A 16,602-nucleotide genomic window follows, 5' to 3' on the forward strand; every position below is an offset into this window, starting at 1 on the left:
TAAGCATCCTATTTTCCTCCCAAGGGCTTTAAATACCATCTGTGTCCTTGGTCCAGGCTGCTTTCCACAGTAGATTCATAAATCAAACCATTTACCTACCATTTTAACATGATGGTAATAGCTCCTTAAAGCTAACATATCTGAAAATTAAATCTTCATTTCTACATCCCAAGTGTGCAGTTCCTCATCTCTGTAATGGCAAGTTCATTCTTTTCAGTTGTTGGGGTGAATCTCTGAAGTCTCTCATATTCTTCCTGTCATCAGCAAGTCCTGTCAGCTTTCCCTCTGAAGTATTTCCTGAGTATGCCCTCTCCTAATTGGCTCCATGGCTACTGCCATAGCCAATGCCAGCATCCCCTGTTGGCCACACTATTGCAGTTGCCTTCAAACTTCCACTTTTGCCCTCCCTCAATCTATTCTTCACATAACAGCTTCAAGTGAGCCATTTTAAGAAAGATTAATTTTATTGTGGCCAAATATATACATGATTTATCATTTAAAATTCTTTAAATTGGTAGATGAACACATGCCTTTATTTTATTTTTTATGTGGTGCTGAGGAATTGAACCCAGTGCCTCATACCTGCTAGCCAAGTGCCCTACCAGGGAGCCACAACCCCAAGCCCTGGAATTTATCATTTTAAAGTACATAATTCAGCGGCAGCAAGTATATTCACAAGGGCTTATAACCACTGTGCTACTCAGCTTTTTATCACCATGGATCAAAATGCTTGACAAGAACAACTTAAAGGAGAAAAAGTTTATTTGGGGCTCATGGTTTCAGAGGCTTAGTTCATGGTTGGCTAACTCTATTCCTCTGGCCTGAGGTGAGGCAGAACATCCTAGTGGAAGAGCGTGGTGGAGCAAAGCTGATCAGCTCAGGGAGGCTGTTAGGGGAGGGAGGGGCAGGCACAACCAAACAAGAAGCCAGGGGGAAAAATCCCCAAGGGGCATCTCCAGTGACCTCCTTTCTCCAACTATGCCCCTACTTGGTCTATTTACCACCCATTAATCCATTCGGATTATTAATCCATTTAAAGGGATTAATCCACTCATCAGGTTACAACTCTCATTTATTTTACCTCTGAACATTCCTGTATTGCCCAACATGAACTTTTCAGGGGAACACTTCATATCTAAACCTTAACGATCACTGACTCTAGAATTTTTTCATCATCCCAAATGGAATAATCCTTTTAAAAAAATTGGTCAAAACACGTCACTGCTGTGCTCCAGACATCCAGTGGCTTCCACATTACCCAGAAAGAGAATGTGTCCTTCCCATGGCCCACAGAGTCCTCTCTGAACTCTTCTTCACCCATTGCTCTCCATCTGCTGGCTTCTGACTTCAACAAAGTGATCCTGTTCCTGCTACAGGATCTTTGCCCTTGTTTTTCCCGTTAGGATGCTCTTTCCCCCAGTTGTTCATGTTGTATCCTTACTTAGTTCAGATCTCTGCTCAGTATGGCCACCTTAGAAAGGGTTTGTCTGGCAGCCTTCCTAAAATAGCACCATACCTCAGTTACTCTGTGTCCCAGTTTTATTGTTTTTCATGGTACTTATCACCACCTGACATAGCCAAAGCATAGCTTCCCTCAAAGAGTATGAACGCCCTTGGAAAAGGACCATATCTGTAAGGGACCTTACCTGCAGTCTGTCCTACGAGTGGCCTATCCTAGAGTGGGTATGCCATAAATATCTGACATATGCTGATATATACTCCATATTAATTGATCCAAAGTAAATGCATTAAAAACTTTAAAAACCAGCTTTATTGAGATACATTAACATCATAACATTCATCAGGGGACACTAATTTTGTGTTTTAGGGCAGTGATCTGGAAGCAGGTTGTACAGCTATTGATGTAAACAGCAGTACCTTCTTTCTAGAATCCACTGAAAAGGTCAATGTTTGTTAATACTTGGAACCAGATGCCTTAAAACCTCTGTCTGTGCACATATATAAATGCTAACAGTTAAAAGCATCTTTATTTTACAGCTGCTCCAATACATTTTCTTAACATTCTTACCTGTGGGTGGAAGACACACATGCCTCTAAAATATATGGTGCTTTTTTGAAGAGTATAATTTTATTCAAGTTATGTCTAAGTTACAGAAGGCCTATTTTGATTGCTTTATTATGCCAGTGGATAAAATGTGTCATTATTTGGCTCTAGAAATCACTGAGCAATGAGGAGGCATTTTATCACTGAAGCATCTGTTAGGTATCTACCCTCTCCTTTGACACCTCAATCTCTCTATAGCCTCGGGGAAGGCAATGAAAATTAATGCTTCAGTAAGTGAGGCAGAGCATGATAGCCCAGAAGATATGATTGGTTGATCTAAAGCTATTGCTGGGTTCAACTGGGATGGGGTTCCTTTCCTACACAATTCTTCCCACCTCCATTCAAGGGAGAGGCAATGAGAATAAATAGAGAAAAAGCAGAGAAAAATCCAATTCACATCAATAGATTTCTTTTTTTTAAATAAAAAGACAAGCTCCACTCTTTTCTATGGCTGCAGTCTAATATGTCAGATTACAATGTACTGTTGCATCCTCTTTAAAAGAGGTAAACCATTGTGGTGCTTCTTCGCTGGATAAGAGGAACATGGTGGCAAACTGGTCACGACCAGTCCTTGTACTGTGGCTTCCAACAAAACTAATAGGTGGCTATTGTGGTGACCACAGAAACCTGTATTTATGAGGTATTTTCAGAGTGATCATGATTCCATTGTTTTCTACAAATCACAGCAAATCATCTTTCAATTGACAAAATAACTTATCAAAAGAATGTTTACAGCCATCCAGAAAGTTTTTAAAATATATTAATTTTATCATTGATAACAATAACAACAAAAACTTGTCAGACTCCCTCCTGCATGATACTTCTACAAAATTACTAGTAATGATTCAGTAGTTGTATGTCAGTAAAGCAAATTGTTAGTTTGCAAGTAGAAAGACAGTATATATTAGATTGCTCTGTGTCTGTCCTTATTTTTTCTGTGGGGTGAGAATAGACAGGTGTCAGTGATAGTACAAAAAGTTCTAGTATTTACTACTCATTATAAAGTTTGTTTCATAATTTTAAGAATGTCAACTTAATGATGGGTTATGGACAATTAGATGCTTTCTTTCTTTTCTGATTTTTTTCTCTGATCACAGAGAATTGGTTGAAGTCTCTTTTTGGTGCCCATTTCCAGAGACTTTAAGGGTCTGTGCTATACAGCCCCAATGGGTGCTTTTCATATACTACATGTAAATGGTGTCCCTTGAAGTTGTCCCTGTAGCAGCCCACATGTAAAACTATTAATGTATATCAAAAGCAAATATTTTCATTAACCAGAAATGAAATCCAAGATCAACATGTATTTTGTCTTCTTTTCTTTTTAGTCTAAAGAAATTTCTGAACAGAATATCAATCAAGATTACATCACAAAAACTTTAAATGTATTTACAGAGTGAATAAGTTACATAGATAAACTTTGAATATGTTTTGATGTGCAACAGAGTCACATGCACACATTTAACACTTGACAGCATTAAGTTTAAGGAGAAAACTTAAGAATGGCCCATTACATATATATTACAAATAAAATATGACATTCTGAAGAAACAAAATGACAACTCATATTTTACTTTTATGATTCTACTTCCAGCTATCCAAATGGATATTAAAATATGCATGCGTGACAAGTGAGACTTGGAATTTATAATGTAAATAATTTTTCTCTACAAAATGGCAAAGTTAATTAAAATTAACACTCATCCTTCTGTAGTATAAATATGCTCAAAAAAGCGACCTTCTAGTAAAAAGCAGCCAAGATCCTTAAAAAGAGTCTATCTGGATCATTTCTGGTGCAAAAAGATCCAGGGCCTTCAGAAACAGTAGCCTAGCAACAAAAAAAGGTACTTCATAGCAGCTCCTTGTAGATACAGTAATTGTATTCAAATAACAGTGTACATTAAATTGTAGTCCATTTACAATTCCCTTTTCAAATACACAGGCTGTCAGCTTTTGACCATCTTACAATTTTTCAGTGGCCAGCTTCATTCTGCCTGCCCCTTTCTCAGCCCACCAAAAAAAAGGGGGGGGGGGGAATCAAAGGAAAAAGAAAACGAATGTACAAGTTTCAGAATATAAATCTTTTTAAATGAAGAAAACATTGCACTTTTGCCAATCTAAAACTGCTTCTAGAAAGGTATTGTTCAGTGTTGTCGGCTTTGGTATGCAATGGAAGTCACTGCTTCAGTAGTGAGTTGCATTTGCTCAGTGAAAGGATAACACATTTGTGCCACACAGCATGATGGGTGGAGTCTGTTTCAAGATGTCCTATGCTCCCTTGGTTCTTATGGTATTGCTACATATTGGCAGTTCTGCCATCCTCTTTAGAAAAAGTCCTACATGTAACAAGAGGGAGAACAGTCTGTCCAAGCCTTGTGAAGGCTGAGAAGACACTGAATGACGTCGCCCCAGCATGGCAGCACCGCCAGCTTGGAAACCATGGGGGACGGGAGGCTCCTGTCAGAGACTAGTGCCGGAAACACTGGAGTCTGGGAGAAAAGCAGTGAGGACTCGGTAATTCTGGGCCCTGCGAATCATGTCCCGGATCTCCATGTTCAGCTCCATCAGTTTGGTGCAGATTTCTGTCAGGCTCTGGTTAGATCCCACCAGTGCATAAGTACCTGTCTGTCCCAGAGTCTGGTGACGAAAATAGATATTCAGTAGTGTCTGGACCTCATCATCAGAACTGCTTCCAAAGATGTCGTTGGGCCACAGACTTCTGCAGTCAAGAAAGAACAGCACAGATTAGAGGCATTATTGGTTGGTTATAAAGTTGGGAAGTTATGAGTCTTCATTAGTATAAGAGTGTTACTTAAAAGCTTTATTGAGATGTTCTCATACCATATAAGTCACCCATCTACACTGTATACAACTCCATCAGTTGTGCAAAATCACTATGAGTTTTAGAATATTGGATATTGTTTTTGATAAAAATATCAAAATATAAAGTATCAGAATAGAATCTGATACTCTTATAACATTTATCTCATTTGTTAGAGCATTCTCATTCCAATGAATGTGAAGACAATTTCAAAATGTAGGATGTAAAAACTCAAGTGCATTCAGACTAAAATTATATGTTGAAGTATATTTTAGGGATGACAAATGAGCAGAATCAACACTAGTATTCTCAATATATAAGGTCTGAAAGTCAAGTGTTTTTGGCACTGCAAGTGAAAAGTAAGACAGGTAAAGTACACATTCTTTCTATGGTGAATTTATCCCCAATCATGACAAAGTCCCCATTAGGTATTTATTTCTTATAACCATCTCTAAAAGAAACAGTAGAGTGACCTGCATTCCCTGATTTGCCGTAAAGCTTTGCCAAGTTCGTTGTTCTTCAGGCACTCCAGCATGGACTGGATGGCTGCTTCCGTGGACGTGAAGGTTGGCTCAGACCATGCCCCCTCTATGTAAAGAGGATCTGCAGCAATGGCTGCAGTGGCCTCCTTCAGATTTCTTTTCAGGTCACTCAGTTCCCTGGACATATTTAGTAGCTGTCAAAAATAAAAACAAACAAACAAACATGGATTTGGGTGCAGGCTGGGTTTTACATTCCAAAATGAAAGAAATTTGATCATGTGTGTCTGGTTTAGCACAAGCTTAATATTTTGGTAAAGTAAAAAGGACAGATGACACTGTTCTACATGGTATATGTAAAGGATTGGGGCAGTGCAAGCACTGAACAGCTTTACATATCAACAACTGAAATGATTGCCTTAAGATGGACTTCATTTCAAATATTTTCTATTTAACTAGAAAGGGAATAAATGCAGAGGTAGAATCCATAAGAGAACAGGTTTGAGAATAGGGAAGAACTAGGTTCAAATGCCAACTCTGAAGGACAACAGCTCCTTTATCTGCAGTGGAATATACTGAAAGACATCCAAAAGATGACTTAACCCCATATATATTTATATTTTTTAAATATACATTTTATATTTTTTAATATTAAAATATTTTCTTTTACAAATGAATATCTATGATAAAGTTTGATTCATCAATTACCCTTACTAAGAAATTAAAAATAATAAAAATGGAACAATTAAATAACATGCCAAAAATTATTTAAAACTTAGAAATTATTATTTTTGGAAATTTCCTTTTAATATTTTCAGGTCACAATTGACCATGGGCAACAAACTGTGGAAAGATAAGGGGGGAATGACTCTATAATGATATGATTTGATATGATTTGTCCCCCTGAACTAATGCAGGAGTTTAATCCCCAAAGTTTTATATTAATGGTTTAAGGGGTAGAAGCAATCTGACTATGATGTCTAGAGGTGGGGCTTTTGGGAAGGGATTAGATCAGGTCATTAGGGTGGAGCCTTCATAATTGGAAAGATTGAGATGAAAGGGATAAATGCAGACACACTGATACACTTGGGCTCTCACCTGAACAGACCTATTCTCTTTATAAAGAGTGGGCTCTTATTACTATACATGAAGATGTGGAGGAGCCTTTGGAATTGGTTAACAGAAAGAGGTTGGAAGAATTTGGAGGAGTAGGTCAGAGCAAACCTGGAATGTGAGGGCTCAGAAGACCAGAATTCTAATACAAATGTGTACAGTAAGTTCACGCTGATGAGGTTTCAGATGGAAATGAGGATTCTCTTGGGAACTGGAGTAAAGACCATTGCTGATAAATTGTGGCAAACAATTTGGCTTCCTTGTGTCCTTGAGACCTTATGGAAAGCTGAACTTAAAAATGATGGACTAAGTTATCTGGCAGAAGAGATTTTAAAGCAACGAAACCTTCAGGCTGCTGCATGACTATTTTTAACTAGTAAGAAAGCAAAGAAATGCTTTAAAGAAAAACTTAAGATTGAAAGGAAAGCAGAGAGGACATATTTGGAAAATTTTGGGCCTGACCAGGAAAGGAGGAGAAAAGAATGTAAGAGTGCCACCAAGGGGGTTCCACAGAGCAGTGTTTGCCAATGAGATTAGACCAGATAAAAGAAGCCAAGTGCTTTGCCTCAGGACACTAGGAAAGATGCCTTCAGGGCATCTCAGAAATCTTTCAGGGCAGAATCGTTTCAGCAAAGAGCTTCAGGGCTGGCTGGAGTTTGGGCTTGCTGGCAGAACACTCTGGGACTGCAACATGGTTCAGAGGGGCCTAGATGCAGCTCAGTCGGGTAGGAGACCTTGCTGTCATCCATATGATGCTGTTTTGTTCTGTTTTGTTTTGTTTGCAGGTGGGCAGTATGCAACAGTTATGGAGTTACTTCAAAGAAAAGCCTGGGACTTTAGGCAGAATTTCGCCTTGGAGTAACAGCCCCTACAGTGAATGCCTGAAGCCTAGTGAAGCCACAATAGAGAACCCAGAAAGGTAGAGGTACCAGCAACATGAAACATCCTCTAAGGAAAGCTGTAAGCAGTGTGCTGTGCAAGCTGTGGAAAGCTGTAAATATCATCTCACAGCCTGAGAGAGCCACCATGGGAACAGATACCTACAGAGCCACAGAGACCTCCACTTAGATTTCAAAGGATGTTTTAAACAACCAGTAAACCCAGACAGAGTCTTGTTTCAACCGTGGAGCCACTACAGAGGGCCTCCACTAGGGCAATGATGAGCAGCAAAGTAGGGTTAGAGCTACTGCAGAGAGTTCTACCAGGACAGTCCCTAATAAATCTAAAGGGGAAGAACTGCCACCAAGACCCCAGAACTGCAGAGTTACCAGTTTAACACCAGTCTGGGACAGCGGCAGAGATAAGACTCCAACCTGTAGGAACTAAAGCAAGGGCTGAGTGCTGGGAAGTTCCATAGGAGTGAGGCTCAACTCCCACCCCAGTGTGGACAAGATGTCAGACTTGGGGCTTCAGGATTTAATGTTTACCCTGCTGAGGTTTGGTCTTACTTTTAACTGATTGCTCCTTTCTATCTGCCTGTTCCTCTTTGTTGGAGTAGAAATGTTTACCCTGTGCCAGTCCCATCATTGTGTTTTGGAAGTATGTAACTTATTTTGCTTTTACAGACTCAAAATTTCAGCAAGAAGTTTGTGGTCTCAGTAGAGCCTATGGACTTTTGAGTTAAGGCTAGAATGAATTAAGACTTTGGGACTATTTAGATGGCACGACCACGTTGTATGTGAGAAGGACATGAGTTTCGGGAGTGAATAAGGGCTAGGAATAGAATGCTATGGTTTGTCCTGCTGGATTCATGCAGGAGTTTAATCTCCAAAGTTATTAATAAAGAAGGTAGAAACTTAATAGAAGGTGTCTAGAGATGGGACCTTTGGGGAGAGATTAGATTAGGTTATTAGAATAGAGTCTCCATGATTGAGTCCTTCTGGTTTTATAAGGAGAGGAAGAGACACACACACACCACACATAGGTACAAAGGTGATTTCACCACAATCTGATGTTGCCAGAACCCGTGCCACACTGCTTGGACTTCTGGCCTCCAAAATTGAGCTAAATAACTCTTTTCTTTTTTGTCAAATAGCCTGCTTCAGGCATTTGTTACAGTAACAAAAGCTAACTAACAGGTAGTATGGGGAGGTGATCAAGTAAATAGACTATTATGTGCCTCAGTTTCCTCATCCATGAAACTGAAGACATTACCTATACCTTACAGGATTGTTTTATAGATTAAATGAAAAAACATATAAAATGTTTAGTGTAGTTTGGCACAAAAGTACTCAGGACCTTGTTCTGATGCCATGGGAAAAGACTGAAGACATAATTTTGATGAGGAGGAATAATCTTGAAGTAATTTTGGTATTAGTGCTATGGAGGTAAAGGATATTTTCCTCTCCAAATTACCAGAACCAAGATGGGTACAGTGGTGCACCTGTCTTCCCAGTTACTCAGGAGGCAGAGGCAGGAGGCTCATTTGAAGCCCTCCTGGATGACATAGCAAGATGCCGTCTCAAAACACATAAAACAAAACACAAAGTGGAACCAAACTATCCAGTGTTAAAAAGTTAAATCATAAGAGAACCTATGTCACTTCTAAGAGCCCTCAAAATATGCTGTGGAAGACAAATTGTTTTATAATTTGACCTCAAGCACTGAAAAAACATTGACATGAAATGTGAGGGTTTTTTCCTTTGTAATTCAAGTTGATGATACACATTTCCTTTGGAAAGTTATCCAACACCTTTAACTTTCCTCTTCATTCCCAGTTTGCTTATTCTACAACTGTAAAGCAAAAGCTCTGATGGACTATTTTTCTTCACACAGATGCCTATTAAACACAAATGACTAGAAACAGGTATAAAATTTACTGAGTCAATCTTTTAAAATAAGATACTAGAATATCTTGATTTTATGTGTAATTTTAAGTGTGAAAGTGTTTTCCCCCTAATTTTAAACCTAGGTAAGTTTGAAGTTTATATATGGTATTTAAAACTTGCTTGTATTTAAAATAGCCAAGGAGAAATTCACCTTAAGTGCATTAGATTTAAATTACAAATGCATATACGTATGCACACCTATATATTCAGATGGTATGTAAAACATAATTTGTTACTCTAAAGTGAAATCCCAATTGCTTTTGTTATGTTTGTTGTGGTGCCGAGGCTCAAAACCCAGGGCCTTGTGCATGCTAGGCAAGCACTCTGCTACTGAGCTATATATATGCTCCAGCCCCTCAATGGCATTTAAAAAAATAACTTTCATTATGTATATATAAGGATCACATAATGTAAGATACATATAGATAGTAAAATGATTACTATAGTGATGCATATTAACATCGATCATCTCAGTTACTTTTTTGTTTTTATACTAGAGATTTTATTTGGGATACCAGAGTGAGTGTTCTCCCACATAAATACATTTTTTTTTTCATTCTATTTTACTGGCTCTTTTTTAAAATTCATTTTAGTTATATACAACACCAGGATACACCCTGACATTATCACCAGAGAATGTGTGATAAACAACTAACCTCTTAATAAAAACTCCTTGAATAGTACAACTTTAAGTACAGTGCTCATGTTGTATGTTAGATCTCTAGACCTGTTCATCCTACATATCTGCTTCTTTGTGGTCTTGACTTGTCCCCATTTCCTCTCTCCCCAACCTGTCCATGATAGTCAGTTTCCTTCTCTGTTTTTTGAGCCTTTTTAAAACAAACATATAACTGCATGTAAGGTAATGCAATGTTCTTTTGTGTCTGGCTTGTTTCACTTAGCATAATGTCCTCCACATTGAACCATGCAAATGGCAGGATCTTATTTTTTAGGCTAAATAATATGTCGGTGTGTGTGTGTGTGTGTGGCTATGGGAGTAGTGCTTCAGTGAACCTGGGAGGGCAGATGTCTTTATCAGGTGATGATTTCATCTCCTTTAGGTATACACTTAGAACAAGGATTGCTGAGTCATGTGGTAGTTCTAATTTCAATTTCTTTAGGAACCTCTATGCTGTTTTCTATAATGGCTGTACAATCAACATACCAACCCCTAATGTATGAGGATTCCCTTTTCTCCACACCTTTGTGAATGCTTTTTTTTTAATATGGGTATGGGTAATGAGGCAACATCTTGGTGTGTCCTCCCCACCTACCGCACCCCATGTTACCCAGGATTTAACCCAGGGGTACTCTAAATCCCCAGCCCTTTTAATTTTTTATTTTGAGACAGTGTCTCGCTAAGTTGCCTACAGTGACCTTGAATTTGCAATTCTCCTGCCTCAGCCTCCTGTGTTGTTGGGATTATAGGAATGCACCACCACACCTGGCTTCATAGTAGTTTTAATTTGCATTTCCCTGATGATCAGTGAAGTCAAGCACTTCTTTTACTTGTTGGTTGTTTTTATGTGGTCTTTGGAGAAATGTCTGTTCAGGTCCTTTACCCATTTTTCAATTGAGTTATTTTTAGGCTACTGAGTTGAAGAATTCTTTTTAACTTTTGTAATTAACCTCTTATCAAATATTTGGTCTGCAAATATTTTTCCCAGTCCATAGGTTGCCATTTCCTTTTGTTGACTCTCTCTGGCTGTGTAAAAGCTTTTTTTGTTTGCTTGTTTGATGCAGTTCCATTTATTTATTTTTGCTTTTGGTGTGATACTCAGAAATCAGTGCCAAGGCCTTTCCTTTCTCCTTTGTGTATATGCTATAATTTTTTGCTTTGCGATGTCCATAGTGCTTAAATATTTTATGATAGACTCCTTTAAGTTGGTAACTTTGTCCACATACTAATGTTCTAAGGGTTGGGGATGTAGCTCAGTGGTACAGTAATTGCCTAGCATGTGCAAGGCCCTGGGTTCAATCCCTAGTGCCCCCCCCCCCCCCCGCCCCCGTCCCCAATACCCCAGATGCTCTAGATTTTATCTTTTACCTTGTATTTTTTATTGTCACAATTTACATATTTTTAGATTGTATGGCTCTTAATTTATTGTAGCTATTTTTGACTATTTTTACTTTTTACGTTCAAGTTAGGGATTTGAAAGATTTACACACTGACATTAGGATAATGGAATATTATGAATTTGATACACTTGGAATGTATAATCTTATTTTCTCCTAGTCTGCCAGGTATCTGCTGTAGCCTAATGGAGACTTCCTTGTAAGTCATGTCAACTTTTTCTGTTTTTTTTTTTTTTTTTTTTTTTTTTTTTTTTTTCCCCTCTAACTTTTGATATTTTGATTATAATGTGGCTTGGTGAGGACCTTTCTACATTGACTTTTGGGAACTTTTCGGGTTCATGGATATGGATGTCCATATCTTTCCCAAGTCTTGGGAAACTTTCCACAATTATTTCATTAAATAAACTTTCTGTGCCTTTCTCCATTTCCTCTCCCTCTGGAACTCACATGATGTGGCTATTTGTTTGCCTCATGGTATCCCACAAGTCCTGTAGACTTTCTTCACTTTTTTTCATACCCCACTTTGACTGGTTATTTCAAAAGCTCTTTGTATTCATGGCAAACATTCTTCTGCTTGTTCTAGTCTGATTTGAAGCTTTTAATTGTTGAGTTCTTCAGCTCCAAGATTTTTTATTTTAAAAAAATGATATCTGTCTGAATCTCATTTAGATCATGAATTGTTTTCTTGATTTCAATGAATTATTTGTCTATATTGCCTTGTATCTCATAAAGTTTGCTTAAGATCATTATTTTTAATACCTGAAAAGGAGCTCATAAATATCCATTTCTTTGGAATTAGTTATTGGAGAATTATTTTGTTCCTTTGGTGTGTCAGGTTTCTTTGCTTTTTCATGTTTCCTATATCTTTGTTGATACTTCTGCATATGGAACAGTCACCTCTTCCAATTTTATAGAATGACTTTCATAGGGAAAGATGGTCATCTGCAAATGGGTCCTAGTTGTTGGTTGGAGAGTGTGTGCTGGCTCTGGTCCTGTGTAGGCACAGTAGTTTGGTTTTCCTGTAGTTTTCTTCAGCTGTAATTGATGTCAGTGATGACTGTGGGAATCTCAGTGGCCTAGGCTGCAGAAGTTTTTGCCAATGGTGGTGGCAAGGTAGAGTGTTAGGACTCTTGGTAAGAAGGGCTTCAGGGATCCTCCTATTTCAATTTTCTGCACAGTGGAGTATTCAGCAGAAGAGATCCCTCTTAGTACTGGGGCTGACACAGGCCATAGCAGCCACATTGGTGATTTGCTTGTGAGTACAAGTGCTCGGAGTGGCTGTAAAACTGGGGTCTTGTTTTCAGTATCTTGAATTACAGTGGTACCCATGGCACGGGTATAAGTTCACTTTTGTAGATATGGGTTGATGCAGCTCCCGCAAAGCCATAGTCTATAACTCTGAGGTACTCCCCAGTGGTTCACATCTAGGGGGCAGGGATATAGTTGTGACTCTGATCCTAGGAGTTAGGGCATCATACTGCCATGACTCTAGGGAAGATAAGTATCCCAGAGTCTCAGGACCTTGGAAACAGGACACAACTACAATTCAGGTTCTGGAGCTAACAGGACACAGAAGCAATTCAAACACTAGGAAAGGGGTGCTACAGGGTGGTGATTCTGGACCTTGGAGTGCCAGGATACAGCAGAGACTCGGGCTCTCTGAGGCTGGGTGCAGTGACAACAAGGATCCTAGAATGGTGGGGTACAGAATGATTTGGGCTCCAGGGGCAGAGGGCAGAGGACAGTGCAGTTCATTTCTCAGAGAAGTACGGTGCCTCAGCTTAGACTCTGAAGGGATGGTTCAGACTCAAGGAGGTGGATGCTGGGCCTATTCAGTGCAGAGGGTCATATGGCACATCTCTGCTGAGGCTGTGTTTCTTGGGTGGCTGGGTATCACATGGGCTTGAGCACCAATGATGTTACTGTTCTCTTAGGTCCAAGTTACAATTCTTTATGACCAAGCTTAGCTTGAGCTCAGGGGCGAGTTGCAGCTGCTTGCCTGGCTAAGGGTCCAGTTCCCTGGGGCTTAGGCACAAGATTGGTGTAAGTGCTGAGGGGACGTGGCTGCTTTACAGGCTGGTGCATAACTTCTCCATTGGGCTAAAATGTCTGCTTTTAGAGGGGCAGGGTATTGTGTGGGCTTGGGTCCTGGGGTAGTGGCTCCTTCTTTGGTTCAAAGTTCTAATTCCCTGGAGCCAAGGCACCAGGCTGGTTCAGGTGCTGAGGGGTCATAGCTATTCTGGAAGCTCTGTCATGAGTTCTCTAATAGCTTGGAGTACCTGGTCCCTGATGATAAAGTGTGTTATGGGCTTGGATACAGGGGTCATGGCTAATCCACTGAGGCTAGGTTCTAAGCAACCTGGGACAGGGTATAGTAACTAGGATGGGAGAGATGGAATTCCTCCTAGGCAGCTTGTTTCCAGGTGGTAGGGAACTGTAGCAGCTTGGCTAGGGAACAGTGTGCCACCATATGTCAGACTGGTGCTATGATGGCAGAGCCTCAGGGATGGAGAAATGTAGTGACAACTAGCCTGAAGAGCAGAACACCCTCTAGCAATGACTTGGGTTTCAAGATGGCACAGGGTAGCATGAACGTGGTTCAAGGAGTAGTGTGTGTATGTGTATGCAGGCGCGGGCACTTTCTCTGGAGCACTACAGCTGGGTAAACTCCAGGCAGTTCCCTAAACTGGGCTCAGAGCCTGGGAGGATGGCAGGACTTTCCAGCAGCAAAGACTGTGGGTATCTGCTACAGTAATGACGCTGCTAGGGACTTCCTGCTTACTTTTTCTCCATATTGAGAAGTCCTTTCTGGTTCTGAGCTGATCTCATCTGGGGGAATGGGCTGCAGGGATCATCCTGAGTTTCTCCACAGGGTTGCTACTACTCCTCGAGTCACTGAAATGTAGTTGTTAATTATTTTGGTCATTCTTGGGGCTGGGGGAATGGAGAATAAGCCTTAGGCACCTCTAGTTGGCCATCTTACTCCAACTGCTTTATTAATATACAAAATGATGTATTTGCACGTGTTCTATTTCTTGAGCAAAGATGGACTCTAAGAATCCTGTTAATACTTGCTTAGAAGGAGTCAGAAGATTAAACTTTATCTTGACCACATGCAAATTATAGGTAACCAAGTGTTTTCTTTTACATGGGGACTTAGTATGGAGGAAGGTAGGTTTGTGAACGCTTAAAGAGTTCTGACTGATGTGTTCTTGTAGCTGGCATTTGAAAATATACTCAAATTATATGTATTTTTTCTTTTTTTCCAAACTTAGTGGTAAACATGGCAAAATGGTTGTCATCTTCTGTCTCTGTTGTGGTTCTTCCTTCTCTTGTTAGACAAGGCTCCATCCTCATCCTGCCGTTTTCAGTAAGATGATTTTACGATGATGACCTTGAGTCTAGATCTTTCAAATCTAAGCACTTGTAAGATGTCAGTCATGGTGAAGAGGGCAGAAAGGAGGCTTGACTGCCTGGATGTGCCATGGCTTCAGTCCTGTTTATATCTCTGATTCAGCTGTGGCACTATTGGTCAGTGGCTCAGCTGAGATAGAACTTGAGTGTTGTCCTCAACTCTGTCTTCTCCCTCACCACCCACAACAGTTTCATTGACTTTTTTTTCTTTTGGTCTTAAATATCTCTTTCATTTCTTTCCTCCCCTTCATGCCTGGCACTTATGTCCTAGCTCAAACTCTCTTCTGCTGTCTATACTACTTAATCAGACTGCAACCGGTCTCCATGTCTTCAGTCTAGTTGTCATCAAATATACTCTCCATGTTATGAAGATCATACTAAAATACTCCAGGCACAACATCTTCCACAAACTCACCCTTACCTCTTTCTCCTCCTTCATTTCATAGCTTAATTTTGCTAGCATTTTATATTCTAGTGATATTAAACTGCTTGTAGTTCCTTTCCCTCTCTTGCCATCATATTTATGCCCATGCTTTTGTTCTTACTGGATTTCAACTCTTAACTCTACCTCATCTTTTAAGATCCCACTCAAATGTGACTTCTTCCAGAAAGCTTCCAATTTCCATCTTTCTTGCATCTAGAAAAATTAGGCATTCATCGTGTGTTTTCATGACACTTGGCGCCTACCACTATTACTTCACTTTCATTCCTAGGATTATTTTGGCTCACTTGTAAGTAGAGAGTTTAAATCATTTTGCTTTTTACATTTAAAAACATTAAAGCATCTTGATGCTAAGCAGACAGGGAAATTGAAGAAAACCAATCATATCTTATAGATATTTCCTTATTATCTCCAGGTCAGGGCAAGTGATGAAAGGTTAAATGTGAATAATAAAAACCACAACATGAGGAATCTTTTCAAAGAATGCGCAGACCCAGGGCCAGGATCAGGAGGATTCAAATGAGGCATTTAGGGTTTAACAGGTAGGACGACACTTGCCCCTAAATTTGGGGGTGCCTTCTTTTTTCTTAGTCCTGGTCTAGCTTTGGAAACCCTTTTAAAAATGAGAACTGAAATTAATACAGGTCATTTATTTCTAACTTATGTTTGAGCAAAAATAATTGTGGAAATAAAATCACTTGGACAGGTGTAAACAGGGTAGCGGGGACAGAGAATAAAACACAAAGTGATGATTTTCATGGTGAAATGAAGGGTTGGGAAGCATGAGGACTCACCTCTGGCATGGAGCTCACTTCGTGCACCTGGCCGATGAGCTTACAGTAGGACTGAAAAAGCAACAGCAGCTGGAAGTGTAGCTTATATAATCTCTGACATAGTTCCAGTTGCTAAAGAGAGAATGTGCATGGGAAGAAATAGTTGTTAAGGATCATTATTGTATTAACTAGTGAAATCTCAGTGGAGAAGAGCACTTTTTTAAAATTAACAAAATATAACTAGCTGTTATAACAAATAGCAGAAAACAGAATCCAGTCTATAAATATCAGTGAGAAATTTACAGTATAATATTGAGTATTGCATTCTATATAATGGAAGATGACTAGAGAGTAGGAGTAGCTATAACAGGACTGACTGAACCATGACATTTCTTTTGCCACTTTAAATACCTACAGATTATAGTTGAGTGGTTGTTAATTATTATAAGGTATAAATAGTTTTTAGAGTTTCTTTTTATTTAAGGTATAATTGAAAGGCAAAACATTAAGTAGTTATAGGAGTTAAATCTATAAATTTAATTCCTTCTTGGGAGATTGCTCTGTGTAATAATTCCCGCTGCCATCTAGGGTACA

The 16,602-nt window shown here is 39.4% G+C and overlaps 1 protein-coding gene across 1 annotated transcript in view; it reads right to left on the reverse strand.

Moving 5' to 3' along the window:
- Positions 1-1,753: 1,753 nt before the first annotated feature.
- The window catches only part of FRY (FRY microtubule binding protein), a 274,897-nt gene continuing 260,048 nt past the window's right edge, over positions 1,754-16,602 (reverse strand). Inside the window, 3 exon segments of the mRNA XM_079137248.1 lie at positions 1,754-4,781; positions 5,357-5,559; positions 16,030-16,140. Coding sequence (XP_078993374.1) covers positions 4,523-4,781; positions 5,357-5,559; positions 16,030-16,140 — 573 coding nt within the window. The 3' untranslated portion in view covers positions 1,754-4,522.

The sequence above is a fragment of the Sciurus vulgaris genome, assembly GCF_902686455.1.
Source record: "Sciurus vulgaris genome assembly, chromosome: 4".
Lineage (NCBI taxonomy): Eukaryota > Metazoa > Chordata > Mammalia > Rodentia > Sciuridae > Sciurus > Sciurus vulgaris.